Raw genomic sequence first — 28000 nt, 5'->3', positions numbered from 1 at the left:
CGGTCCGGGCGCCCGCCATGGAGCGGTGCGGCCGCCGCCGCCGCCTCCTCCTGCTCGTGCCGCTGGTGCTGGGGCTGAGCGGGGCCCCCGCCCGGGCAGGTAAGAGGAGCCCCCGCCCGCGGCCGCGGCCAGGCCGAGCTCCCAGCCCCCGGCAGGGGGCCGCTGCTGCCGGCGGCGGAGCTTCGGAGTCTGGCAAGGGGGTTGGGGATCAAAGGTCCAGGGTGGAGGGCAGGACACCTGGGTCCCTTGGAGCCAGCGTAGGGACCTTTTCCCTCCTGGAAGTGACTGGGGCGGGCAGCTAAGGCTGAAGGTGCAGGTCCCCTTAGAGAGCCGTGAGCGGGGCTGGATGCGGGGCCCCGGCAGAGCGAAGATGCCCAGGGCCTGCGTGGTCCAGTCCTAGCGAGGTGAGGGGCAGATGCCGGTAGGTGGGCGAGGGGGCATGTGCGTCTTCTGGGGCTTTCTGTACTTGGGGCCGAAGGGGAGCGTCTGCGTGGGTCAGAGCAGAGCCTGGCGTAAGGAGAGAAAGAAGGGAGCCTGGAGTATTTGCTCCGTTGGCTTCCCGGACAGGATCCCCTTCCCCCTCCCTGTGCCCTCGATGCTGCCACGCGGCTGGCTCTGGGGAGCAGGGGGGCTGGCTGCCAACAGGACGGCCGCTGGACGGCGGGATCAGGTGTCTGAGGTGGGAGCCAACTCTTTGCATTCCTGCCCCACTCCTCCCCCTCTGGCCGCCGGGCTCTCCTGGGACCCTGGTGTCCACAACCCTGATCTTTTCCCTCTTTTTCCCAGGATCCAGAATTCCCGGCTCCTAGGAAAGGGGATTTGATGTCAGAGAGGAGGGGGCTGAGAGCACCTGGGTGCCAGGCAGCCTGGAGCAAGTCCCCCACCCCCGAAAACACTGGAGACTGATTTGCATAGAACTTGACTATTCATTTCTTCTCTGCTTTGGAAAGAAAATGGTCAGAATAACAGCAGAAAGGATTTAGATTAGATTACGGAAGGGGAAGGAAGAACCCCCGGGCTGTGAGCAGTGTGAGGCTCAGGGCCAAGGAGCAAGTGTGTGATGCCGAGTCTTTCTTAGGGGAAAAGCTAGCACGGAGGCGCGGACGCGGCTCAGCCGACTGTCTCTTATTTTAGAGCTGGGTGGGTAGAGGTGGGACTCTGTAATGTGGAATTCAAAAGAGGAAGGAGTGGGGCATTTGGGGGCCCAGAGGTAGAGTGGTGGTGGTGTGATGGGGCTGCCAGTGGGGCCTGTGGGGCAGAATGAGGCCAGAGACAAGGGGGCACATATGTGGCCTGAGGTGAGAAGACAGGTGGGCAGCCTGGGGGTGGGTCATCTATAGGATGGAACTGTACTTTCGGGGTGGTGGTGGAGGGTGGGGGCCTCTGAGGTCTCCTTGGCCTGGGGTCTCTGTGAGTCTCTGTGTCTCTGTCTCACTCACCCTCTGTCTCTCAAAGCAGCCCTTGTGTGTTGGTGTTTGCGGAGCTGCCACACGCGGGGCCAGGCTAGGGTGGGGGTGAGGCGGGGGGGGGGGGGGGCAAGGCCGTGGTTTCCCGGCTCCTGGACTCAAAGGGCCTTTTCTCTGCCTGCCTGCCCCACCTCACCCACCCCACCCAGCTCTGCTCTCCTGATCACTCTGGCCCCTGCCCTGCCCCATGCTTCTGTGAAAGTTTTGCAGGAACTTTCTTTGGGATTTTTCCAATCTGGAGCTGATGGTGTGAGGAGTGTGAATAGTGGGAGAGGTGACCTTTGTCTTCCTGGGAGTTTGAGCCCTAAGATACCGAATTCTAGGTGGCTAGGGCTGGTGGCCTGGGTCTTGAATCTTTGGATGCTGAGTGATGGGGGTGGTGGGGCAGGGTCGAAGTTCCAGGTGTGGGGAGCTTGCCCGGGTTTTGGCCAAGGACCCTGATGGGATCCACAGATGTGTGGCTCAGGGCCCTGGACTTGCTCTGGCTCTGCGTGGCAGCTTCAGGCTCCCCTCCACCCCAACCCCGCCTCCAGCCCATTTCTCAAGCTAGGGACACAGGCTCCTGGGTGGCTTTCCTGCATCTCCTTCAGCACAGTCAGAATTATCCCCACCTCCCTAAACATGGGAACTGCAGCAGTTTGAAGCCCCCTCCCCATAGAGCTGCCTCTCTGCTCCCTCCCTGAGCCCCCCCTGCACCTTCTGTGCCCAGGATGATCGATTGCCCAGATGTTGTTTGTGCTGGAGACACAGGCGAGAGGCCAGAGACTCAGAGAGCAAGAGATACAGAAAGGGAATGAGAGAGTGGGAGAAAGACAAGAAAGGTAAAAGGTGGACAGAGTGTGAGGGAAATGGAGGAAGACAGAAGAGCCCGGGGGACAGAAAGAACAACACATGCTGAGACAAAGAGGAAGAGAGACAGTGAGAGAGAGAAGGGGAGACGGATGGAGATTTCAGAGAGATATTAACAGAGAATAGAGAGAGATTCATAGGCTGAAAGGCAGAGATAGGGAGAGTGAGCTGACAGGGTGCTGGGAGGGAGGGAGGGAGGAGCAGGAATGCTCTCCTGTGACTGGTCTCCCGTCCATTCAGGAGCAAGTGAGGGAAAGGTGGTCTTTGCCTTCCAGGCAGCGTGAGCCCCAGGAAGTTGAGTTGTAGACCACAAATGTCCCCTCTCTAGGCCCTCCTGAGGATGTGTCCCTTCCCCTGACCCTCATGGACTCTCCCAGGTGCACCCCCTGTGGATGTACTCCGGGCCCTGAGGTTCCCTTCCCTCCCTGATGGTGTCCGGAGGGCAAGAGGCATCTGTCCAGCTGATGTGGCCTACCGAGTGTCCCGACCTGCTCAGCTGAGCGCACCCACCCGCCAGCTCTTCCCAGGTATGGACGACAGGGTGGAGCAGAGACAGCTGGGCTAGGTCATGGGTGGTGTCTGAGACCTGAAACCTGAAGGGAAGGGGCTTGTGGCTCTTTTTGCCTTTTACTCCACATATGTGTGTCTCTCTTGGGTCCCAGGAGGTTTTCCCAAAGATTTCTCTCTGTTGACTGTGGTCCGGACCCGCCCTGGCCTCCAGGCTCCCCTCCTGACTCTCTATAGCGCCCAGGGCATCAGGCAGCTGGGCCTGGAGCTTGGCCGACCTGTCCGCTTCCTGTATGAGGACCAGACCGGCCGGCCTCGACCTCCAGCTCAACCAGTCTTCAGAGGCCTCAACCTAGCAGATGGCAAGTAAGTTTGCTCCTCTGCTCTGCCTGGCCTGTGCTTTCAGGAGCTGCCCTGTGGCCACTGCCCCAGAACCCCTACTCCCTAAACTAGAAATCCTGCCTGCCCTTTTGGCCACACCACACCTACCCACTGCCCAAACTTCAGTCCCTTGTAGCCCGGAGTTTGGGCTTTAGAGTTTACATCCCTGCACGTGGTACTAGGGCAAGGTACTTGCCTGTGTCTTGGGCAAGTTACTTAACTTCTTGAGCCTCCATTTCTGTGTTTGTAAAATAGGGTTAATGCAATCATGAGAATCAAGCGAGAAACTTGTTTCTGGTGTGGGACATTGTAAGCACTCGATAAATAATAGCTACTGTGATTACTACTATTCTTATTATTGGCCTTAACCCTTCCATCAACTGCTCCCCAGCTCTGTTGACTTTCCCTCTTCAGTCAGTCACTTGAACCTCTCCCACCATGACCAGGTGGCACCGTGTAGGTGTGGCTGTGAAGGGCCAGTCTGTCACCCTCATTGTTGACTGCAAGAAGCGAGTCACTCGGCCCCTCCCCCGAAGTGCTCGTCCAGTGTTGGACACCCGTGGAGTGATCATCTTTGGTGCCCGTATCCTGGATGAAGAAGTCTTTGAGGTAACAGAGCAATCAGAGGACAGAGTGATTTCTGGTCCCATATCTTGTGTCCATCTGTCCCCTTCTGACCCCAGCATGCCATCTTCCTATGCCCTAGGCCTTCATTTTTCCTCTCATGAATTTATATTCCCGTTCCCTATAGTAAGGGCTAATTTTCTCTGTAGGAGAACTAGGTGTCCAACTTATATGGCAGGACTGCCCACAGCCACTTATTTTGCCACTCAGTCTTCATCACTCTGCCCATCGATCCATCCATTCAACCAATCTATCTACCCACTCATCCATCCATTTACCCATCCATCCAGTTACTCAGTCAGCCACCTACTTAAGCATTCAGGTTTGTATCCATCCATCTGCCCATCCTTCCCTCGCTCAGCCACTCCGTCTTCAAACCACTTATCTGTCAATCTGCCCTTCCATCCATCTCTCCTCTTTAACCCATCCACCCATCTATTCACTCATCCACCCACCCCATCTACCCACGCATATAAGGATGCATGCAACCATTCATCCACCATTCACACGCTCATCTCCTCGCCTACCCACTCTCCATCCAACCATTCATTCATCCACATATTCACTTCCATCCATCTACCTACCTGCCAGTCTGATTCCATCTCCTCACCAACTCATTTATTCACTCATTCATGCTTTCATTCATTTATTTTACCATCTATCAACCTTCCCATTCAGTCATGCATCTGAGCTCCCAGCCAGCCAGCCAGTTAACGTTTTCTGAATACCGGCTTACCCAATGCCAAGGGGGGAACAGAAGAATAATATAAGGTTTCCATCATCCCAAGGAGCTCCCCCGTTCTACTCTGGAGATGAGACAATACCCCTAAACTACAGTACAAGGCAGGGTGTGTTAAGTACCACATATGGGCACAAATAAAAGCCATTGGAATTCTGAAGTGGCTTCCCCCTCCCTCATTTCTAGAGGCCCTGAGCATTCTCATCATTACTGCCAGTGGAAGGTGAAGGCAACTAAGGCTGGGCAGGCCACTGTCTCCAGAAGCCCCTATGAAAAGGCTCAAGCATTACCACAGGGGCAGGGGGCTAGGCAAAGGGTATTGAGTTTAGAGTTGGATGGTATGAATTCTAGTTCTGATTCTACCACTGTGAGTGACCTTGGACCAGTCATTGCCTCTGAGCTTTTCTGGATGGAATGTATCTGAAAAGTGGGCATAAAGATCCTTGTACTACTGACTTTCCCAGTGGTTGTGAAGGTCCACTGGGAACTGAAAGGGCTGTGCCCATGAAGGGCTGATAATGACCTTCTTCCATTATTTAGTTTTACCTAGGATTGGCCTCCTACCCTTTGTCCCAGATTATACCCGTTGTTTCTCTCTGAAGCCCTTTCTCTCTCCCTCTCTGTTCCTTCCTCTTGTCTTTGCAGGGTGATGTCCAAGAGCTTGTCATTGTTCCGGGGGTGCAAGCTGCCTATGGATCCTGTGAACAGAAGGAGCCAGAGTGTGAGGGGGACTGGAGGGAGAGACCTCAGAAACAACAGTCTCACAGAGCCCAGAGATCTCCAAAGCAGCAACCATCAAGACTTCATAGGCCCCAAAACCAGGAACCCCAACGACAGGTGAGGGAGCTGGGCGAACCCCAAACTGCAGCACCCCCAGGGAGGGAAGACACCCAGACATCTCCCCAGGGGAACTCCCCCAATGTCCAGAGCTCCCCTTTATACTTTGGGCGCCTGTTCTCCCTTCCCTCATATCCATACCCAACCATACCTCCCTATGCCCATCACTCACCCCCAGTCCTTATTCATCAACCTTTTTATTTTAATTTAAAAATAAAAAGAGTCGTTAAGAAGAATTCGTGGCTGGGAGCTGTGTCCCCTCCTTGTGTCCCCTCTGCCAGTCTTCCTGGAACTGTGTCCTTGGGTTTCCCATCCCTTCCTTGAATTAAGAGATTGGGAGAGAGGGTGGGGGTGAGACTCGGGGACAGAGGATGGGAGAGCAGATTAGGAGAGAGGCAGAAATGGAGAAAGAAGCTGTAATGGTGAGACCTAGGAGAGGGGGAAGGAAGAAAAGATAGAGAGAATCCCAGAAGCATGGTGGGCCTGTGGAAGGGGGGCGGGGCCCACCTCAGGCCCTTTGTACATGGAGATGCAGGATAAGAGGCTGTGTGGGGAGGGCAGGGAGACCCTGGATTGGGTGGAGTTCTGAAGGTCAGGGTGACAGATATGATTTGGGGTCAGTAGTCTAAGGTTGGAGCAACAATCTCTTAATTGTGTCTGCTTCTGTCCCACATGCGGGACCCATCCCCCTTTCCCGCCTCTCCCCATCTCTCTCCTGTCCCTCAACCTCTCTTTTCATCCCCAACTCTGTTTTCCAACTCCGTGCCTACCCCGTTTCCCAATCCCACACTGTCTCACCTCCCTCGCTCCCCTCCCCCCACCTCCACTCCTTCCTACCTATCCCACTGCCCCGTCCCTAACCCCAGCCCACTGAACCTCTCCACTATGACTACGAGCCCCTCTATTACGATGTGATGACTGCGGGGACGACCCCTGACTACCAGGTAAACTTGAGGGACCCCTTCCTTTCTCCTGTTCCACCCACCACATCTATGATACCAAGTGCGAAGAGAGGCATCATATATTTAGATTATGGGAGTTTCCTCACTGCCCCCTCCCATGTCTCTCTGCTGCAGCGGCCTCGGAGCCCCAATCACAGGGCTCCCCCTTCCCCCAGGGGGCGTCGCACCCCACCCCGAAAGTCTACCCCACCTGCCAAGAGGTCAGCATCCCGGCAGGCGTCCCCCTCATCAGGCCGGAGACCCTCTCGAATTGGAGGTTCTGGGCCAGCACGGGGCCAGCCTCCCCACTCCCGACGCCCAGCTCGACGGGCAGCTCCCCCCACTGCCCGGGCCCCCCCCAGGACCAGAGGCAGCAGTTACCGGCAGGTAGAGCCGGGGCATCCAGATCTCTGCCCCCAAACCTCTATGACTTGGGAGAGTCATTCTCCCTAAGCTGTCCTCCCTCCAAAGGGGCTGCAAGATCTGAGATTTCCCCCATCCCCCACACAGAGACACCCTGCCCTCAGGGAGGGGACAAGTGCTGCTTTGCTGCCCTCTGGCTAACCTCTCTCCTTCCTTCTGCCCTACCCCGTGATACTCTTCTCCCCCTTCCTGTTGGGATTAGTACCCCACCCCAGGTGAAGAGGAAGGAATCCTGGAGTCAAGCCCCTTGCCACCCCCTGAGGAGGTAACTCCATGCCCGCCCCTCACCCTTCAGGCCCCCTGTCATCTTGATGCGTCAACCCCTCCTCTGGCCGGAGAGCTCTTCGTCGTATCCACTTATGGCCTTCTGTCTTCTGGTGCCCCCAGACCAGCGGGCCGCTCATCTTTCTTCGGTGTCCACGACCCCTTCCATTATCCTGGAGTAGCCCCTCTCCATGTCGGTGTCAAATGATTTTACTTCCTGCGCCCCGTTTCTCTTCCTACCAGCCATTTGCTGTCCAATGCTCACTTTTTCTCTTCTTCCCTTCTTTCCATCCATTTCTTTGGTCATTCCCTGGACTCTGCTGTCTACCGTTATGTTCATGGACTGTCCACTCTGTGTCCAGCCCTCCGGCCACCCTTCTTGTCACCCATCATTTCTTTCTATCAAGCCCATTTCCTGGACATCCCTCCCGATTTCGAGTCTTTGAAGGCCATCACTTTTCTACACAACTGCTCCCCTTGCTCTTCTTGGGAGAAAAACCCCAGTCCCAAATACCCTCAGAATCCTTCGGGCTAGAAGTCGTCACCCCTGGGGTGCAGGGAGAAACTCCTCTCAGCCCTAATGCCCCCGTCTACCCCTCTCCCTCCCCATCCCCGGGAAGGAGCAGACAGATCTCCAGGTCCCCTCCACAGCCGACAGGTTCCTGACAGAGGAATATGGGGAGGGTGGCACAGACCCCCCAGCAGGGCCCTACGATTACACCTATGGCTATGGGGACGATTATCGTGAGGAGACGGACCTTGGCCCTGCCCTCTCTGCGGAGACAGCCCACTCAGGAGCCGTAAGTGAAAGGAGCTCCTCTTCCAGTCTTGACCTCCAGCGGGAGCTACAAGAATTGCTTCTTGTTTTTTATTATTGTCTGTTGGCTGTGAGCTGCTTCCCACTGGTGGTTTGCCACTTTCTGTCCATACAAAATGTATATGTTGCTTGAACATATTACTTCCTGCCTTCCCTGGCCAGATGTCTTACCCTGTGACTCCTTCTGAATCCTCCTGCCCAAGGCAATGGGATTAAAAACCCCCAAAAAACTTATGGCCACTTCCTGTCTGTCTTTCTGGCCACTTCCTGTCTCAATTAAGCTGGATTTCACAAAGCTTTTGGTCAATAAGCCCCTAGCTTGTGTCCATTTTCAGTCTGTCTCCATCATTTCTTCTTGGTCAAAACAATTTTTTATCCATGTTGCTTCCAAATGATCTAACTTCTTATGTCTCACTTTCTAACCCGTCTGTCCCTTCCTGTCTTCTCCAGCTATGCCATCCGTCTTGGCGATTGTGCCATATCGGACTGAAAGAAACTTATTATTTGTATATCGACTAATTTTTCATGCTGCCTGTGACAATTTCCTTTGATACTGAGCTACTTCCTGTGTGTCTCAGGTCATCCAAATCATGAAGTTTCCATTGTGGGCCTAGGTATTTATCATGGTCACTCACTGTGTGTGTTCACTTTGATGCTTGTGTTTTCTGGAAGAATTGTCTTTCATTGTCATCAGCTTCTATTCGGGAGTCACTTTCTGTCTGTTTTGTGAATTTCTTCTTTCTATTGGTCATGGCAGTCAGGTTGTTGGTGAAGGTCCACCTCCTGAAGCCTCTCTTCTTGGCCACTTCCTGTCTGTCCGACCACTTCCTGTTTGTCTGGTTCATTTTCTAGCCACTTTGGCCACGTGTAATTTTTCTTGGCCCTAGCATCATTCTTGCTTCCAAGTGTTTGTCCCTCCATTCTGTGCCCCTTAATTGTTTCCCATGTCTTCAGCCACTCCCTCTCAGTTGGGGTGTTTCCTGTTTCCTCCACTTCTTCTTTTGCTTGCCTTGCAGTTAGAGCTGCCTTCTCTGTCCCACTCCCTCATCCCATGCCTCCCTTCTCTAATATTGCCACCCTTTACCCTCTGCCGTCTTTCTTCTATGCTGCTTTCTGGAAACTTGAGGCTGATCTGTGATATGGGAGAGTTTGGAAGCTGATAATCAGGATGGAGGTGGAGGGGGCATTCTGCAGGTCTCGCTGGGAGACTTGGGGGTGGTGGTGAATGTCCTCTATTCTCCCTGTCCTTATCTTGGTTCTGGCCCTAGAGTTGGGGGTAGGCATCTGGGTAGAAGTGTGGAAGAGAGGCAACTGGTAGGCTTGGAGTATAAATGAGGGCCCGAGGGAGAGTGTAGTGTCCTTGCTGAGAGAGGAACTGTGGAGACTTGAGGGGATCTGCTCTGAGGCTTGAGTAACCTCGCCCAAGAGCTGTATTTTTTCTTTCTTTATTTTTTTAAATCCTCACCTGAGGATATTTTTTCCATTGCTTGTTCAGAGAGAGTGGAAAGGGGAGGGAGAGGGAGAGATAGATAGATGAAACATCGATGTGATAGAGACACATCGATTGGTTGCCTCCTACTTGAGGGCCAACCAGGGCGAGGGATTGAGCCCTTGGTCAGAATTGAACCCGGGACCCTTCAGTCGAGGGCTGACTCTCTAACCACTGAACCAAACCAGCTAGGGCAAGAGCTGTATTTTTTCAAAGGCCAGTTATGTGGTCGAGGTTTGGGATATCAGTGGAGACTGCCCTCAAAACCTGCTTAGAGTATGGATGTTTAATATCCAGGGAGTTTTTATCTTGTGAACCCCTTGAAATTCTAGGAAAAATTCTGTGCATACAGAATAAGGGCATATATTTTTTCTTTTCTGAAGACTACATAGATTACATCAGATTCTCATGGATCCATGCTCGCCCCTCAAACTCCAATAAAAATATGTCCATAATCTTGGAAAGATTCTTACTTGGTGGGTTGGAGTAAGGGTGAGGAATTTGATGGTTTCTTAAGGTTCTAAGGATTCCTGGGGTCAGAGGAAGTTTGGGGGATAGGATGGTATCCTCCAGAAGAGGCTTTGGGAAGGTTGGGGGGGTTGGATTCCCAGGAAGGGTGTGGGCACCTTCTTGAAAGAGGTTCTCAGGGAGATGAGGTTGTCTTTGCTGAGGTGGGGCTGGGAATTGGGGTTGGGTAGTCCTGAGGTCTCCTTGGCAGGCCTAGAGGTCTGTGAAGAGAGTCTTTGGGGAGGGGGTTTGGGGGTTTGAGGGTAAGCTCAATGAGGTCTCCAGAGAATGAAGGTGGGAGTTGGGATGGGAGCAATCCCAGTGTCCTGGCTGCTCACAGGCCCCACTGGGGGTTACATGTGTGTCTCCCTCAGGCTGCCCGTGGACCCCGGGGGCTGAAGGGAGAGAAGGGTGAGCCTGCGGTGTTGGAACCTGTAAGTCACTCTGGTCATTGAGCTGAGGGCAGTGGGAAGAAGGGAAAAAGGCTAGTCCTGTAGCCTCTGACTGTTAACCTTTGACTCCACAGGGTATGCTGGTGGAGGGGCCCCCCGGCCCAGAAGGCCCTGCGGTGAGTCTAGCCATGACCCATAAACCTCTATTCTTTTCTCAGAAACCCTTCCTATACACTCATCCGTGTCTTCCCCACTTATGCCCAGGCCTCCTTCTCAGAATTCCAGAGCAGTCTTTCAATCAAAGCTCCCAGATCTCTTCTTTAGAGACCACCCCTCAGCCACATACCCCTCTTCTCTCTGAATGCCCACCCCTGACCCCCTTCTCTTTTGCTCCTAGGGGTTGACGGGTCCTCCTGGCATCCAGGGCAACCCAGGCCCAGTTGGAGACCCTGGCGAGAGGGTAAGGGAGTGTCCCTTGTATGGGGGTGGGGCTGCAGAGGAGCCACTAGTACCTAATGGGGGCACAGTGCTTAGTAATTTCTCATTAGCTGGCTGATCAATGAACAAGGGACTGGTGTGCTCCTCAGCACTCATAAAGGAGGGCAGACTGGCTGGGGAGGACAGTAGTCTGGCGTCTTACCCTCATTTTTCTCCATGGGGTTGGGGTGGGCCTCAGGAAGGATCTAGGGAAGTCTGCATTTGTCTTGTTGTGGAGGGTTTCCAAATGATTCTAGGCCTAATATTCCTCTGTCACCTATCCTTCTCATTCTCTCCCCACTCCAGGGTCCTCCTGGCCGAGCAGGGCTCCCTGGATCAGATGGGGCCCCTGGCCCTCCTGGCACATCCCTCATGCTCCCAGTGAGTTGTCTTCTGGGCTTTGGAATGGGCTGATGGGTAAGGCAGGAGAATTGTGTTGTGTCACCAAGACCCAGAAGGTCAGGAAAGCTGAGGAGCCTCTAAAGACCATCAACCCAATGAAATTGATCTTTTAGGTAGAGTGACTAGGGCCTCATTAGATGACCTAGAACCAAACATTGATCTTCTAGAATCAAACTTGGATCACCTAAAACGGAGCAGAAAATCCTGTATCTCAGGGGATCTAAAACCAAAGGAGAGTCTTTCGGGAGGAAGAGGCAAGACTGGGGGAAGAGGACAGGAGTTGAGTTTCTGAAAACCTCTAAGTGATTATCTGAAACCTCCTGTGGAAAATGGTGGAAGAGGGCATGGGGGTGTCCCTGAGCCTAGGAGATTGGGCAGGAATGCTGGATGACACCTCTGGCTGGGAAGGTCCCATAGATTTCCTGGATAACAACCTGGACCATCTCTCCTTTCCCATCAGTTCCGGTTTGGCAGTGGTGGGGGTGACAAAGGCCCTGTGGTAGCCGCCCAGGAGGCTCAGGCCCAGGCGATTCTGCAGCAGGCACGGGTGAGTAAGGCTGGAGAGCATCTTGGTGGGAGGAGTATGGTGGAAAACGGAAGACTCTAGGAGGGGTTGGAAGGGTAGGTTGGAGGGAATGTAGGGCAGGGGAAGGTGTGGGTTGGTTTGATGCCGAGAGGGAGGTCAGGGAGCACATGGGGCAGTGAAACAAGGATTAGGAGTGGAAGGATGAATTTGGAGGTTGTACTGGGCTTGGGAGCTTTCCAGCTGCCTCTTCTCAGCTCTGCTGTGTCCTCTGCGCCCCTAGCTGGCTCTCCGTGGACCCCCTGGACCCATGGGATACACAGGTCGCCCTGGACCCTTGGTGAGTGAATGGGGTGTGTGGGGGTTATAGATAGTTCTGGAAAGGGACCAAATAAAAAGTTATTTTGCTTCTTTTAGGGAGGGTTTTGAGGTCACTCTTGGGTATGCCCTTCATTATAGCCAATTGTCTCTTCTCTCTCACAGGGACAACCTGGGAGCCCTGGCCTGAAAGGAGAATCTGGAGACCTAGGACCTCAGGTGATACCATCCACCCATTTGATTCCCAACCCAGCGCCTCCCCCTGTGTCTATGCTCATTAACCCTGCCCTCGACGTTCCCTCCCCAGGGCCCCAGAGGACCTCAGGGCCTCACAGGCCCTCCTGGCAAGGCTGGGCGAAGGGTGAGTGACTGAGTGTGGGGTGGGTGTGGGTGGGAGATGGGGCACAGAGCATGGAGGGCTGTCCTGTGTGCTCTGACACTTCCCTTGCATCTGCAGGGCCGAGCGGGTGCTGATGGAGCCCGAGGGATGCCTGGAGAACCCGGAGTAAAGGTGACAGGCTGGGCCCCTCTCTGATTCTCTGTTCCAGCCCCATCTGAGCTCATTCATTTTGGGGGATGACTGAGTTCCCCAGCTTCCCTCACATAGTGGCATTCGGGACACATAGGGAGGGGTGGGGTGGGAAAGGGGCTGGGACTTCACATGGGTTGGCCCTCTTTCCCCTAGGGTGACCGAGGCTTTGATGGACTCCCAGGGCTTCCTGGGGAGAAGGGACACAGGGTGAGTATCATGGGGGTAGGAACCTCAGGGCAAGGGAAAGAGGCTGAGGGTCTCAGCAGGGGCTCAGTGGGTGAAATTGGTTGGTTAATAGAAGAGGGTCAGTGTCTGCGTGTGTTGGAGGCCCTGAGGCTCCTCTTACCCGTCTGCCCATTTTCCAGGGTGATACTGGTGCCCAGGGCCTTCCTGGGCCCCCTGGAGAAGACGGAGAGCGGGTAGGTGTGGCCAAGGCAGGGGCTGGGTGCGGGCGAGGGCTGCGGGTAGGGCCGCTTCACCGTGCCCTTCTCCTCCAGGGAGACGATGGGGAGATCGGGCCTCGGGGGCTGCCTGGAGAGTCGGTGAGTGTCCAGGGGGTCAGGTTGCAGGCGGAGGGGGGAGGGGAGGGGGTGGGGGCGAGGAGGGCTGTGGGGATGCCAGAGGAGGGCCATGGATATGAGACACCTTTTCTCTCACTCTCACTCCTGCCCGCTGGATCTCCTCCTCACCTGAGTGCAGGGACCTCGAGGTCTCCTTGGCCCTAAAGGCCCACCTGGTATTCCTGGACCCCCAGTAAGTGACTGCTCCTGACTGCTGACCCTGATCTTACCGCCTGACTTCTCCAAATCTCATCTTCTGACCTGCCCCACTTCCCCTCCTGTTCCCCTTCACTGCCCCCACCCCCAGTCCCCTTTCAGCCTCCACCCCCAGGGGCCCTTTTAGGGCCTTATGGTGCAGAATAGCCACAAAAGAAAAAAAAAAGTCCCTCACAATAAACAAGACAAAAACCCACAAACCCGCAGACCCACAGATCCACGCCCTGTGGATCCGGGCTGGCTGTGTTTGCTTAGGTCTGGGATGAACTGGAGGACTGACCCGTGCTTCTCTGCCCTGTCCCACCCTCCCCCTCCCCACCCGCCCCCTGGGGAATGGCCAGACCTCTGGGAAACCACACCACCCTCTGGGCTTGGGCCTGCCTCCCAACCTGCTCACACCCATCTCATATTCCAGGGAGTCCGAGGCATGGATGGGCCCCATGGTCCCAAAGGGAGCTTGGTGAGTGTTGGGCATGGAGACTCCACCCGACCCTTAGACCCCGAGTTCCTCCCCAAGGTGCTGTTCCCTTTGCCAGCACTCTGAGCCCCCGCCCCACTCTGGTGCTCGCCCTCTGGATATTACTGCTGGGACTCAGCTCTTCACAATATGTTGTTTGTCACCTTCTCCTCTACCCCTGCCTGGTTGCCTGTTTCTAGGGACCCCAAGGAGAGCCAGGACCTCCAGGACAACAGGGCACTCCTGGGACCCAGGTGAGTGGTCCTGTCCACCCCCCTCCAACTTTAGTGACTTCCCTTGGGCTTCCACAATGGGTCAGACCTGGATGGGGACAGGAAATTAAGGATGTCAAATCTTCATTGCTCATGGTCTGAATGGGGGATGCTGGCTGGAGCAGAGAGCGCCCACCCCTGCGGGGCCCCTGTGACTTCTCTCTCCCTGTGTATAGGGTCTCCCTGGGCCTCAGGGTGCCATCGGCCCTCATGGAGAGAAGGTGAGAGATTGGGGAACAAGGGATGTGCTGGGGTGGGTGTCAGGAGAGCCCTAAATGTCTGGCTGGGACTTTAGCCTTGTTCAGTCCCAACCCCTCTTGGTAACCCTGAACCTCATCTTCCTGCAGGGTCCTCGAGGGAAACCAGGGCTCCCTGGCATGCCTGGCTCAGATGGACTCCCGGTGAGTGGCCCCCACTTCTTATTTCAAATATCCCTTCACCCTCCACCCAAGTCCTTTGCACTGGGAGGTCACTGATGGTGCCTGCCCATGCTCAGTTGGCTTCATCAAGTCACAAGAATTTGGATTGGAGAAGTGTAGAGAAGGATCAGGGGAGGTGACAAGGGCCAGTGGTCATGTTCTTCTGTCCCCACAGGGTCACCCCGGAAAGGAAGGTCCCCCTGGAACTAAAGGAAACCAGGTGAGATCTTCACACCTCCTTTTACCTCCTGAAGGGGCTCCCACCCAGACTCAAGCCTCAGAGTCCTTAGGATTTCCTTGTCTCATCGTTAACGTGGCTCTGGCAGTTTTCTCCGATGTCACTTCCATTTTCCCCAGCCCCTGAGGCCCCCACAGTGACCCCCTGTGACTCCTTATAGATTCCTCTCTTTGTCCTTCCAGGGTCCATCTGGACCTCAGGGGCCTCTAGGATACCCGGGGCCGCGAGGTGTCAAGGTACAGACCAGCGGGCTGGGAGACAGAGGACTGCATTTGGGGGAACCGGTCGGGGTCTTAGGAACTCCGCCCCTGACCTCTGTCTCTGTCCCCGCCTATTCCTAGGGTGTGGATGGAATTCGGGGCCTGAAGGGTCATAAGGGCGAAAAGGTGAGCAGCGTGCTCCCAGCTTCCCAGCGCCTCCATCCGCCCCACCACCCCTCGGCCCGGCTCGTCCTCCGTCCTGCCCTCCAGCGCCTCGGGCCCACCCTTGCACCCATGTGCTCCCAAATCTTCCACTGTAGCCTGCTGGCCCTCTACATCTGGGGTCCTCTCACTCCCAATTTTTTCAGGGCGACGATGGCTTTCCCGGGTTCAAAGGTGACATGGGTGTGAAAGGTGACAGGGTGAGTAGAAACCCCTGCACTGGCCCCCTCAGTTCTAAGACCTAATGATCCTGGAGTCCCAGCTGATTCCTTTGATACCCGGAGGCCCCATCTCCAGTGCTCTGCACCCTTTAGGGCCTGATCCCAGCCAGATAACAACCCCAGTCTGTGTCCCTCCAACCACAACAGTCTCCCTGCCCCTGTGGGGCTCCCTGTCCTGCTAGAGCTTCTGGGACCCCTGCCAACCCCACCTGGCCTCACTGGGGCCTGCCTGTCCCCTTGGGGCCCCGCCCCGCCCTCAGTCCCTGACACTTACCTCTCCAATCCTCTCACTCAGGGCGAGGTTGGAGTTCCCGGTTCCAGAGGAGAGGATGGTCCCGAGGGGCCGAAGGGACGCACTGGACCCACTGGAGATCCTGGCCCCACTGGGCTCCTGGGCGAGAAGGTGACAGGGATGAGGGATCTGCATCTGTGCTCTCTAGGGATTTGGAGGGGATGAAGGCCTGGGCACTGGGATCAGGGTAGGCAAGGGGTTGCCAACAGCTGGAGTCAGTGAGTCCATCGAAGATGGCCAGGTATTAATTATGGTCCCCTCTGTACATGGCACCTCCTGGACACTAATGGGTTGTGGGGCGATGGGTGAGACGTCAAGGAAGAGTCCCTGTCATGAAGAGTTTACTGCAGATTGACAGGGACAAGGCAGAGAGACCACCGTAGGGTAACTGTCGGTGCAGGGCACAGTGCAAACGTGTCCGGACTCAGAGCCTAGGAGTTCCGAGCAGAGAGGCAAGAGCTGGTGGGCTGCGAGATCTTCCAGGCGGACTCATGCGGCACTGCTGTGGGCCAGCTCTGTGTGGACTGTCATATCCATCCTGGGCAGAGGCACCCGCACGGTCCTGCTTTGCAGAGGCATGGGGGGGGGCTAAGGTGCTCGTTAGTCACACAGCCAGTGAGGAGCAGAGCCAGGGTTTGGGCCCAGGCAGCCAGGTTGCAGAATCCCGCTTCCAGGCTCCGCTCCACGGCTGCCTCAGATGACAGGCCCTGCAGCGTCGGGAGGCAGGGGTGCACACCTGCCCTGGGGAGCTGGGTGGTGCAGAGCAGGGGCAGAGGCGGTCCCCTGCTGCGTGGAGCCTGCTAGGGGCAGGCTGGAGAAGGTGGAGCCTAGGTTGACCAGTAGGCAGGGACTAGATCACAGCCCCTAAGGACCTGATGGGGCAGCTGACTTGAGTCTCCAGACACTGGGGAGGCGAGATGCCAGCACTGGACCTGGGGAAAACCCACTCTCAGGGAGCAGAGCTTACAAAAGCCAGGCAGCCCATGAGGCAGGAGAGGAAGGGCTGGAGGGTTGGAGGGCTGGCGGGCCATTGCTGCGTGGGGCCTGGCTCCCGCCTCTGAGGGATGGAGTGGTACCTGTGGCTTGTCTTGTCCCTAATTGCTCCCTGTCCCTCCACAGGGCAAGCTGGGTGTTCCTGGCCTGCCAGGCTACCCGGGACGCCAGGGTCCCAAGGTGAGGTGATGCCCCATGTATACTCACTCTTCCTTTTCCCTCCCATGACACCCAACTGCAGGAAACACTGACAGAGCACTGGGGGTCCTAGAGAGAATTGAGCCCACCCCGTCCACAGAGGAGGGGACAAGGCCCCGAGAGCAGCAGGGGTTGGATGGGAGGGCAAGGTCTCCCACACCACGCCCCCGTCACCTTTCCTGACCCTTCTTGGCCCTTCCTAGGCCCTCCCCTTTCCTGACTTTTCCATTTTTTCTTCTCCACCTTCACCAGGGCTCCCTCGGATTTCCTGGTTTTCCTGGAGCCAGTGGAGAGAAGGGAGCCCGGGTAGGCTGGGGAAGAGCAGTGCGGGGTGGGGGTGGGCGTGGGGGTGGGGGGCTGCTCTGTAGGGCTCCACGCCCTGGGTGATACCTCTGCTTCCTTCCCACAGGGCCTGTCTGGGAAATCAGGGCCTCGGGGAGAGCGGGGCCCCACGGTGAGTGCAGGGGGGAGAGAGACCTGTGCCTCAAGATCCAAAGGGGTGTGTTGGTTTTTCTGACAACTCTCCTCCCCTCTTCTAGGGTCCACGGGGTCAGCGGGGACCCCGAGGCGCCACTGGAAAGTCTGGAGCTAAGGTTAGTGGCCTTGGCAGGGCTCCATTGGTGGCCTGCCCCTTAGCCCAGCTTCCCCGAAGATCCTCTGACTCTGTCTCCCCCTTCTGCAGGGAACATCAGGTGGTGATGGCCCCCACGGGCCCCCTGGAGAAAGGGTGAGTGTGACTGGCATGTACCGGTCCATATGCCCCAGGGATCCTGAGTGGAGCAACTTCCTCTCCCCCAGGGAGGAAGCTGTGTCCCCTGCCCAGCATCCCACCCCATTCTCCAGATTCAACCCAGCTCTGTCTCTAGGGCCTCCCTGGGCCTCAGGGCCCCAACGGATTTCCTGGCCCTAAAGGACCTCCGGTAAGCTGACCTCTGACCTCTGGCCTACTTTGGTTCTCTGAGTGCTTCCCCATTCCCTCCCTTGCCTAGAATTCACCTGACATCTGCACCCCTTCCAGGGCCCCCCTGGGAAGGACGGGCTGCCGGGACACCCGGGCCAGAGAGGAGAAGTGGTAAGTGATGCCCTGGCCCCTGAGACCCTCACACTCCAGAGCTGTCTGGGTGGCCTCCCAGGGAGGTTCTCCCTCCCAGCAGAGTGGACAGCATCCTGGTGCTCGCTGCTCAGCCCCACAGCCAAGGATGTGATGGGGACCCTGCCCTTCCTCCGGCGACCTGGGGTCTGTCCCAGTGTCCATCCTGACTGTGTTCTGACTGCTCTCTCCTCTCTTCTTCTCTCAGGGTTTCCAAGGGAAGACTGGCCCCCCTGGCCCCCCAGGGGTGGTGGGACCTCAGGTATGTCTGTCCTCTGGAGAGAGAGGACCCCAGACCTGGAGCTGGCGTGCCTGCCCTGCTCCCTTTTCCCCATCACAAGCCGGCCTGGCCCTGCTGGGTAAAGGGTGGGGCTGGGTTGGACTCTGATGCTGAACTTCGGCCAGTTCTCATCTCCTGGGCTCGGAGAAGAGACGGTTCCCCAGCAGGGACACAGGTGGTGTAGGCACTCCACACTGGGGGCTGAAACCAGAGTGGTGGCCCGGGGAGCCCCCAGGAATCTCCCAGCAGCTTTGGGGCAGGGATACCAGGGTTCTAGAGGGATATTTTAGGGTGGCCAAGGGGGCTGCTTTGGGCACACAGTGGGGTGAAGGGTCGAGATTGGAGTCTTTCCGCCTCTTTCCCAGGGAGCGGCAGGAGAAACTGGGCCCATGGGCGAGAGAGGTCACCCAGGTCCCCCAGGCCCCCCTGGAGAGCAGGGACTGACGGGAACAGCTGGAAAAGAAGGAACCAAGGTCAGTGGGGCGCTTGCTTTGGCAGCACATGTACTAAAGTTGGACCAATACAGAGATTAGCATGGCCCTGTGCAAGGATGAGAGCAAGTTCATGCAGTGATCCATAATTTTGGGCAAAGCAGGGGAAAGTGGGCACGGAAAGAGACTCTGCTTGGGGCGATGGCCACGATGAGTGTGCAGATGCTGTTTTATTGAGCTGTATACCTGAAACCTGTATGTTTTTGCGAATCAATGTCACCCCCAATAAATTCAATAAAAAAGGTTGGTAAGGGGGCAGAGGGGACCTTGGGGACCAGGGTCAGGGATTTGAGGGGGGTCAGAGATCTCTCTGCATAATTTGGGAGCATGGCTGTGGCTCATCACCTTTCCTTTCCTTTTAGGGTGACCCTGGTCCTCCTGGGGCACCAGGGAAGGATGGTCCTGCTGGGCTGAGGGGCTTCCCAGGAGAGAGAGGCCTCCCTGGCACTGCTGTGAGTGACCTCACCTCACCAGTTGTAATGTCACCGTGACCCTGGCGCCCCTCAGAATCACCCCGATCCTATCTCTCTGAGCCTGTCCCCACCCCTAGCCCTGCATGTCTCCCAGACCCTGTCCCTTGATGTCCCACCTTCCTGTCTCACATCTCCTGCTCTGAATCTCTGGTTCATAGGGTGGAGCCGGTTTGAAGGGAAACGAAGGTCCGGCCGGTCCCCCTGGCCCTGCAGTGAGTGGGGCAGTGGGGAGGAACCAGGAAAGGGGGTGGGTGAGGAAGAGTAAAGAGTGGGCACAGGGCGTGCAGAGTTAGCCATAATGCATGTGGTTTGGGCTATTCTCCTGGGAACCATGGCCAGGGTCCTCTGGAGTAGGTAGGCTGTGGCCTCCTCCTTGGGGTCTGACTCCACTTCCTCTTAGGGCTCCCCTGGGGAACGAGGTGCAGCGGGATCTGGGGGACCCATTGGCCCCCCAGGGCGCCCAGGACCTCAGGGTCCCCCCGGAGCAGCAGGAGAGAAAGGTGTCCCGGTGAGTGTGGGGGCCCCAGGGGTCTGTGAGCTGCTGTGTCTCAGGGGGTTTCCTGGGGGAGGTTGAGGGTAAGGGTCATCTTCAGGCCATGACTCCTCTCTTCACTTCCCACAGGGTGAGAAGGGCCCCATTGGTCCCACGGGCCGCGACGGGGTGCAGGGTCCTGTGGGGCTTCCTGGCCCTGCTGGACCCCCGGGAGTGGCAGGAGAGGATGGAGACAAGGTGAGGGCACCCACAGCCCTGGACCCAAATTCTTCCCAGATGAGATCGCAGACCTGGACACGGCCCCACCCCGTCTCATCACTGTCCCCCCTCTCCCCCTCCCTCCTCTGCCTTCTCCCAGGGTGAGGTGGGAGACCCTGGACAGAAGGGCACTAAAGGGAACAAAGGCGAACACGTAAGTGTCTGTGACCTTTGATTTCTGACCTCTGGTCTTCAACCTCCTTCCCACCTGGACTCTCTCCCTGTCTTGGCGTCTCTGACTCTCCTTTCTCCCCAGGGCCCTCCTGGACCCCCTGGGCCCCTGGGTCCTGTGGGGCAGCCTGGAGCAGCGGTGAGTGACTGATGCCCGCGTGCTCCCTCCAGAGGCCTGGCAGCCCCCAGTCAGCCTACAGTTCCCTCTGCTTTTGGGGTTGGGGGTGAAAGCAGGGGGCCCTGGGCCTGCTGCCCAGCTCTGTGTGGGGCTTGTGGATGGAGAACACCTGACCCTATGGCTACGGTCCTTGTCCCTGCCTTCCCCCACCTCAGGGAGCAGACGGGGAGCCTGGAGCCCGGGGACCCCAAGGACATTTTGGAGCCAAAGGTGATGAAGGAACAAGAGGATTCAATGGGCCCCCAGGACCCATTGGCCTACAGGTGAGTTGGGGTGAGGAGCCCCATTCTGACGAGGAAAGGGGGGGTGGGGTGAGGATGAGGGCAGCATGTGGGACCTGAGGGGAGAGCTGGGGGCCCGGGCGGGGTGCTCACCTGGTCTGTGCCGTGTGCACCTGCACAGGGTTTGCCAGGCCCCTCGGGGGAGAAGGGAGAAACAGGAGACGTGGGCCCTATGGTGAGTGTGACCCCACTGGTGGTGTGTGACCCCAACTGGCCCCAGCCCCACCTACCGGTCACCCCCGCCCATCCAGCCCACCCCAGCACCCCATTGCCACTGACCCCTGCTCCCTGGCTTGGCTGCCCCTCCTCTTCCGGGCCCAGGATCTCTGCCCCTCCCACCCCTCCGCAATTCCCCTGCACCCAGTGCTGTCTCCCTCGCCTCCCTGCCCGTCTCTGGTGAATCTGTTTCTCCCCAGGGACCACCTGGCCCCCCAGGACCTCGAGGCCCAGCTGGACCCAATGGAGCTGATGTGAGTCCTCTCGGCCTCTCATCCCTTCAGACCAATGTGGCCAGTCCTCTGCCTCCCGTTCCCCGGACTATAAACTCTAGGCCCCTGGGAAGGCCTCCCACTGTCTCACTGCGGTGACCTCGGCCCTCATCCTGGCCCCGCCCCTGGAATGGCACCTCGTCCCCAGAGCTATGATCCCTATTTCTGTTCCTCTTCCAGGGTCCTCAAGGTCCCCCAGGAGGTGTCGGGAACCTGGGTCCCCCTGGAGAGAAGGTAACTAGGAAGGGGTGAATGGCCTGGTCTTGGAGGGCACGGGAGTTGGACTTCTGCCAGCTTTGGATGGAGTCAGAAGAGAGTGAGGTGTGGGGACTATCAGGATTTTTGTAGGGAAGGAGGATTTTGATGTCAATCTCCTTGCAGGGGGAGCCAGGAGAGTCAGGATCTCCCGGGGTCCAGGGGGAGCCAGGAGTCAAGGTGAGTGATGGCTTTGAGGCATCCCTCCCAATCCCTTTCACCCCCTCAAACCCACCCCCACTTTTCCCGTGACCTGGGGCTGGACCTCCTCCACTGCCCTGGAGTCTGTGCCCCAGCCCTTCTCCATGAGGCCTGGTCCCTGGGTCTGAGTGAGTTCTGTCACCCTTTTCTTGAAGCAAAGAGGTGCCAGGGGACCCCCATGGGCTTGCCTTTCTCTGTGCATCCTACTGTCACTGGGGCTGGGGGAGCTGAAGGTGTCTTGGAAGCAGGGGCTGCATTCTTGACCTACAAGATCCCCTGGGACCATCTGTACCCTCCAATGTCCTCCAGGGTCCACGCGGGGAGCGTGGGGAGAAAGGAGAGTCCGGGCAGCCGGGAGAGGCGGGACCACCAGGGCCTAAAGGCCCCACCGGGGATGATGGCCCCAAAGGGAACCCTGTGAGTTTGGGGGAGGGGCTGAGAAGAGGGTCCTGCGAATGGGAGACCTGGGGATGTGTGTGAGGATCTTGGAGTGTGGGGAGCCCAAGAGTGGGGCAACCTGGGAGGAAAGCTCTGGGAATAGGGTTTCCTGGGGAGGATATATGGAGTCTAGCATCCCGAGCGAGAGAACATGAGAGATGCCTCTAGTTAATTCCCCAAAGTGTTAGAGGGCATGTAGGCATGGGGAGGGGTGCACCACCCTCTTTCAGGTGATACAGTGGGCACTGCCTGCAGAGAGGGAGTGTGGCATGTGCCCACAGGGGTCTGTGTTGGCTCTGGGTGGGCTTAGGCGGTTGTGAGCCTGACTTTTGGTCTCCCTCTGTGTTAGGGCCCTGTTGGTTTTCCTGGTGACCCTGGCCCTCCTGGGGAAGGTGGCCCTCGGGTGAGTCTTGCCCCGTGGGGGGGAGGGGCAAAGTGGGTGGGCTTCTGTGGGGCTGATGGGCTTGGCTGTTGGAAGCTGGAGGTATGGCAGGGCAGCTGGAGGCATGGGAGGATCAGCAGTTTTCAGGTGACCTTGCTTCATCCCTGCAGGGCCAAGATGGTGCAAAGGGTGACCGTGGAGAGGACGGCGAGCCAGGGCAGCCTGTGAGTGACCAGTGACTCCCCCACCACTGAGCTGGAGTCTTCAGACCCATTGCTCCTCTTCTCTGCCCCACTCCTGAGGGGTCCCTTGGCTGGAAGCTAAATGTTCGCTTACCCTTCTTCCCTCTCTAGGGATCCCCTGGTCCCACTGGGGAGAATGGACCCCCTGGACCACTTGGAAAGCGGGTAAGTGAATTGGACACCTGGGGTGTTCAAGGGCAGTCCTTGGCAGGTGGGCAGAGGATGGGCAATGGCAGGTGGGATGGGCAGGGAGATGCCTGGAGTCTGGTTGTCCTGCGTGGGGTGTGTGACACGTGCTTACCAGTGTGCTGTGCATATCTGGGCATGTTTGTTCCTGGAATAGGGTATGAAGTTCTTGCCAGGGGTGCTGGTGTGTGCCCCCCAATCAGAACAGACAGGGAGGAAGCACTGGCTTTCTGGAGGCTCTGCTAGGTCAGGTGGTCACCTTCTAGTTGCTGGGGTAGGAGGTGGGGCACTAAGTGGCTCTTCGCCAGATGCTGAGAACCACCCAACTCTTTAACAACTGGCCCAGCTGTGCGGGCTCTCACCGCCTGTGAGTGGGCCTCTGCTCCCTCATCCCTCTTCCTTCCCCCTCCATCTGCAGGGTCCTGCTGGCACACCTGGTCCTGAGGGGCGACAAGGAGAGAAGGGAGCCAAGGTGAGGGGAGGCTGCCCTGGCTGCGGGAGCATTCCCTCCTCCCTCCCACTCCTTTGCTCCTCTGAGTTCTCTGTCTTCCTCCCCCAGGCTGAAGCCCTCATGGGAACAGGTTCCCTGTGCTTGCTCCTGCCCCCCGGGCTCCTGGGGTTTAGGCCCTACCCCCTGCCTCACCCTGTCTACCTTGGGCTCCCTGCCCCTGCCCGTACCCCTTTCTCTGTCCCTTAGGACACATTCCTCATGTGTGTTTCAGGGGGATCCTGGTGCTGTGGGTGCCCCGGGAAAGACAGGCCCCGTGGGTCCTGCAGGCCCAGCAGGAAAACCTGGTCCCGATGGTCTGAGGGGCCTCCCAGGCTCAGTGGTGAGTCATGGAGTGGAGAGCCCGGGCAGGGAGGGGTGAGGTGCCATGGGAGGGGACACCCCTTCTGACCTCTGTGGTCACCTCAAATCTGTAGGGCCAGCAAGGTCGTCCTGGAGCCACAGGTCAGGCCGGGCCCCCAGGCCCTGTGGTAAGTGACTCTGGATTGGGTGGGGTGGGTGGGGTGAGGGGGGTGCCCTGGGGCAGTGGGCTTCGAGCTGAAGCTCTGGAGGATGTGGGAAGTGTTGGGCGGAGAGCTGGAAAGGGTGACTTCCTGTCTCCCCATAGGGACCCCCAGGGCTTCCTGGCCTCCGTGGTGATGCTGGGGCCAAGGGAGAGAAGGTGAGTGACAGCCAGACAAGTGGCCTCGCCCCTACCTTCTCCCTTGCCTGGAGACCTGTGGGATGCTGAGTGCCCATTGCTCGGCTCTAGGCTTCCAGTGCCAGGTCTCGGGGCCCTTACTCAGCCAGGGCTCTCCACAGCCCTTGTGCTCAAGCCTCTCTTGTCTCCTCGGCTCTGACCCCCGTGGCCTCCTCCAGCTGCATCCACGTGTCTCCTCTCTGCATCCCCTGACCACCTGTCCTCTTCTCCAGGGTCACCCAGGTCTCATTGGACTGATCGGGCCCCCTGGAGAGCAGGGAGAGAAGGGTGACCGGGGACTTCCTGGCCCTCAGGGCTCCACTGGACAGAAGGGAGAGACGGTGAGTAGAGGGCAGCGAGTAGAGGGCACTGTCCTGGAAAGTTGGGGGGATGAGGGTGGAGATTCCCCCTGGGGGTGGGAGGGGCTGTGGTGGGGACTCCGGGTGGGGTGAGGGAGGGGTGGGGAGGAGAACCCAGTTGAACCAGGTCCTCCCTTTCCTAGGGCATCCCGGGAGCCTCTGGCCCCATTGGCCCTGGAGGGCCCCCTGGCCTCACCGTGAGTACCCCATCTGTTCCTCCACTGAACCCCTAAACCAACGGCTTCCATAGCAGCTGCCAGCCTACTGAGCGTAGGAGTGTTTCCCCTGTGTGTCCTTACACCTGCAGTGTTTCCTCCCCCCCTTCCAAGGACTCCCGAATGTCCCCATGTTCCCTCATGCCTGCCCCTCCTGTGGTAATCCCACTGTCCTGTGGACTCATGACCTTGCCTCTCCATTCCTGTGTCCCTACCTTCCCCTGTGGTGACCATGTTTTTCATTTCACAGGGACCTGCTGGACCCAAGGGCGCCAAAGGAGCCACAGTGAGTGGACCCCAGCCAGCCCTGACCTCTGCCCCTTCCCCCAAGCAGGACTTGGTGCTTTCTAGACCAAACATGCTCCCCCCAGTGGAGCCCCATTCCCAGCCTGGATACTGAGTTGACCTTACTGTGACCTGACCTCTCCATGACCCCATTTACTCCTTTGGCAGGGCCCAGCCGGACCAAAGGGAGAGAAGGGCGTCCAGGGCCCTCCAGGACACCCGGTGAGTTAGGAGTCCTGGCCTGCTCCTCTGATTGTCCCTCCCTGTCTTGCACCTTCTCTGCTTCACCCTCACCCTCTCCCTCTGCCCCTCCACCCAGGGCCCCCCGGGCGAGGTGATCCAGCCCCTGCCCATCCAGATGCCCAAGAAGACTCGGCGCTCAGTGGACGGAAGCCGCGTGATGCAGGAAGATGAGGCCGTGCCGACTGAGGGGGCCCCGGGCAGTCCTGGGGGGCTGGAGGAGATCTTTGGGTCACTGGATTCCCTGCGGGAGGAGATAGAGCAGATGAGGCGGCCGACAGGGACCCAGGACAGCCCTGCTCGCACCTGCCAGGACCTGAAGCTCTGCCACCCAGAGCTGCCTGATGGTCAGTGCCAGCCTCAGGGGACACAAAAATACTGACAAGAGCTTGGGTGCGGACAAGCAGAATGGATGTTGCCGGAGTCTTGGGAAAGGTGTTGGGCAGGGATGAGGGGACTGGAACAGTGGCCACTTTCCGGCCAGGTCAGATTATTTCAGTACTAGGAACTGATACAGTCCTTCCAGTGGGCACCAGCCGGCTGTCAGCTGACAGCTGCAGGGCTGGTAAACATGCCTGTGCCTACACGCGTGCTTGCACTCACACCAAGGACACATGTGCGCACCTACAGCCACGCTTGGACCCTTCCAGTCAGGAGCCTGGGGATGCTGCTGGGCTCGGGGTGTCGGGGATGGGATGGGGTGTAGGTGCTGAGGGCAACTGAAGGGGGGCTGTGTTAGGGGGCTCTGGTGGCAGAGCAGGGGGCCGGGAGGCTGCGAGCATGTGGGGAGGGCTGGGGGAGTGGGAATATGGGTGCAAAGGGCATCTCTCCACCCAACAGGTGAATACTGGGTGGACCCCAACCAGGGCTGCGCTCGGGACGCCTTCCGGGTGTTCTGCAACTTCACGGCGGGAGGGGAGACCTGTGTGCAGCCCCGGGATGACGTCACGCAGGTGAGCGCTGGCTCCCGCTGCCCTCTCCCGTCGGGGCGGGGGTCTCCGGGTCCATGGGACAAGCCCCCTGGCATGGCCCCTGCAGACACTGCTGGCGCTCCTCCACCCCTGCGCCCCCTTCCTCCCCTCCCGCCCCCCAGTGCTCACTTGCCTCCTTCCCTGGGCAACCGCTCGCCCCCTTTCCGCCCAGCCTCCTGCTCCCGCTCGCCCCCCCCCCAGCCCTCCCTCGCCCCCCCCTCCCAGCCCTCCCTCGCCCCCCCCAGCCGCCTGCTCCCGCTCGCCCCCCCCAGCCCTCCCTCGCCCCCCCCTCCCAGCCCTCCCTCGCCCCCCCCAGCCTCCTGCTCCCGCTCGCCCCCCCCAGCCCTCCCTCGCCCCCCCCTCCCAGCCCTCCCTCGCCCCCCCCCCAGCCGCCTGCTCCCGCTCGCCCCCCCCCTCGCCCAGCCCTCCCTGCCCCCTGCCCCGCTCCCGCTCGCCCCCCCCCAGCCCTCCCTGCCCCCTGCCCCGCTCCCGCCTGCCCTGACGCGCCCCGTCCTGCCAGTTCTCCTACGTGGACTCCGAGGGCTCCCCGGTGGGCGTTGTCCAGCTCACCTTCCTGCGGCTGCTCAGCGTCTCCGCGCACCAGGACGTCTCCTACCCGTGCTCCGGGGCGGCCCGGGAAGGCCCCCTGAAGCTCCGGGGGGCCAACGAGGACGAGCTGAGCCCCGACACCAGCCCCTACGTTAAGGAGTTCAGAGACGGCTGCCAGGTGGGAGCGGAGCGCGGGCGGGCGGGGCCTGCGGCTCACGCTGGGCCCCGGAGCTCCTGCAGCCGCGGGAGAGCAGGAGCCGGCTTCCCGGGCAGACAGGGCTGAGGGGGCTCAGAGGGGGCTGAGGGGGTTGGGGGGATGGAAGTGGGGTTCACCTGTGTGCAGACAGCAGCGTCACCGGAGTACACACATTTACACAGGTGGCCCAGCAGAGGCACGGGGGTGCGGGGGTGGGCAACAGACACCCCAATCCCTGCATACATCCCGAGAGTCACCTGGACGGGGTCACACAGGTGCACACACATGGAATCATGTCAGCTATTATCACACAGCCCGCCCCCCCCCCACGCACATGTACACACATCCCTGTGGGGCCACACAGACTCACATCAGCACCACAGGCAGTCATCTCAAAGACACACACACACACACACCCCACAAGCACATACCGCCTTCCTGGCTTTCCCATGGACTCTGGAAGAAAATTTAGCAAGTCTGAACATGGATGCGGTTGGGGGAATAGCTTCTCAGGGTGCTCAGAGGAGAGGCCAGCCTGGGGTGTGACCCCTCCACCCAGCTCACTCACGCCTCCCCTCTTGTCTCCTCCTCCAGACACAGCAAGGCCGGAGGGTGCTAGAGGTGCGGACCCCTGTGCTGGAGCAGCTGCCAGTGCTGGATGCCTCCTTCTCGGACCTGGGGGCCCCCCCAAGGCGGGGAGGGGTGCTGCTGGGGCCTGTCTGCTTCATGGGCTAGGACCTTCTCGACCTGAACCTGTCATTCGAAACCAGGCCCACCTGGCATCCCACAGCATCAGCTCCATGCCATCTCCCAAGAGGGCTCCTCACCATCTGGGGGCCTTGGGCCAGGGCACCGAGAGCCCCCAGTCGGGCAGACCAGAGGAAGGCTGAAGTGCGTGCCGGACTGCCCTAGGGGAGGGGTAGCTTCTGGGGCTCCTAGCCTTCCCACCGGGAGCCTGTGGCCTGTTAGACAGCTGACACACTTATTTAAAACTCACCGCCCAATCACCCCAAACAAGAGGAAGAGAAGAGAAAGGACACTGTGTATTTTGTATTTAAAAGTAATTATATTAATTATTTAAAGAGTGGAAAACTAAATAACAACAAAGATAAAGAGAGAAATGCCAACAAAAATCAGCGGACTTTGGAGACAGGGCTCTCCAGGGATGAGTCCCCGGTACCCTTGTCCTTGCCTCAGGGCTTTCCTCAGTGACTGTGGGGGTTTTTGGGTTGAACCCCAGTTCCCTCACACCCCACCTGTAGCACCCACTGTGAACATTGGAATATACGGTCTCCTTTGCCTCAGGGCTCTCTCT

The 28000-nt window shown here is 58.4% G+C and overlaps 1 protein-coding gene across 8 annotated transcripts; it reads left to right on the top strand.

Moving 5' to 3' along the window:
* The first annotated feature begins 7 nt into the window (after positions 1-7).
* On the top strand, positions 8-27991 carry COL11A2 (collagen type XI alpha 2 chain). Of its 8 annotated transcripts, XM_081139523.1 has the most exons (67): positions 8-99; positions 2693-2842; positions 2978-3188; positions 3650-3812; positions 5212-5403; positions 6270-6347; positions 6480-6731; positions 6970-7032; positions 7652-7831; positions 10219-10278; positions 10371-10412; positions 10634-10696; positions 11020-11094; positions 11576-11662; positions 11922-11978; positions 12122-12175; positions 12264-12317; positions 12414-12467; positions 12642-12695; positions 12854-12907; positions 12986-13030; positions 13188-13241; positions 13680-13724; positions 13922-13975; positions 14170-14214; positions 14341-14394; positions 14588-14632; positions 14833-14886; positions 14992-15036; positions 15219-15272; positions 15589-15696; positions 16705-16758; positions 17029-17082; positions 17186-17230; positions 17316-17369; positions 17459-17503; positions 17643-17696; positions 17795-17848; positions 18075-18128; positions 18512-18619; positions 19000-19089; positions 19269-19322; positions 19511-19618; positions 19733-19840; positions 19962-20015; positions 20118-20171; positions 20366-20473; positions 20613-20666; positions 20908-20961; positions 21160-21213; positions 21361-21414; positions 21745-21852; positions 22223-22276; positions 22426-22479; positions 22609-22662; positions 23102-23155; positions 23406-23513; positions 23608-23661; positions 23799-23852; positions 24104-24211; positions 24373-24426; positions 24695-24730; positions 24898-24951; positions 25049-25316; positions 25810-25922; positions 26461-26667; positions 27280-27991. In XM_081139523.1, the coding sequence occupies exons 1-67, from the start codon at positions 18-20 to the stop codon at positions 27418-27420; spliced, it is 5463 nt and encodes a 1820-aa protein (XP_080995649.1). In that variant the 5' UTR covers positions 8-17; the 3' UTR covers positions 27421-27991. The 8 variants fall into 8 exon arrangements, with proteins under 8 accessions (XP_080995649.1, XP_080995650.1, XP_080995653.1 ...); XM_081139524.1 differs by lacking the exon at positions 6270-6347; XM_081139527.1 differs by lacking the exon at positions 6480-6731.
* Positions 27992-28000: the final 9 nt, after the last annotated feature.

This window comes from Miniopterus schreibersii (assembly GCF_964146895.1).
Source record: "Miniopterus schreibersii genome assembly, chromosome: 6".
NCBI classification, from domain to species: Eukaryota; Metazoa; Chordata; class Mammalia; order Chiroptera; family Miniopteridae; genus Miniopterus; species Miniopterus schreibersii.
This window is presented reverse-complemented; position numbering and strand designations above follow the sequence as displayed.

Coding starts and splice junctions, on each gene's coding strand:
- COL11A2 (XM_081139523.1), top strand. CDS start 18: ATGGAGCGGTGCGGCCGCCGCCGCCGCCTCCTCCTGCTCGTGCCGCTG. Junction 13,031..13,187: donor GGGGGCTGCCTGGAGAGTCG/GTGAGTGTCCAG, acceptor ACCTGAGTGCAG/GGACCTCGAGGTCTCCTTGG. Junction 24,952..25,048: donor AGGGCCCTCCAGGACACCCG/GTGAGTTAGGAG, acceptor CCCTCCACCCAG/GGCCCCCCGGGCGAGGTGAT.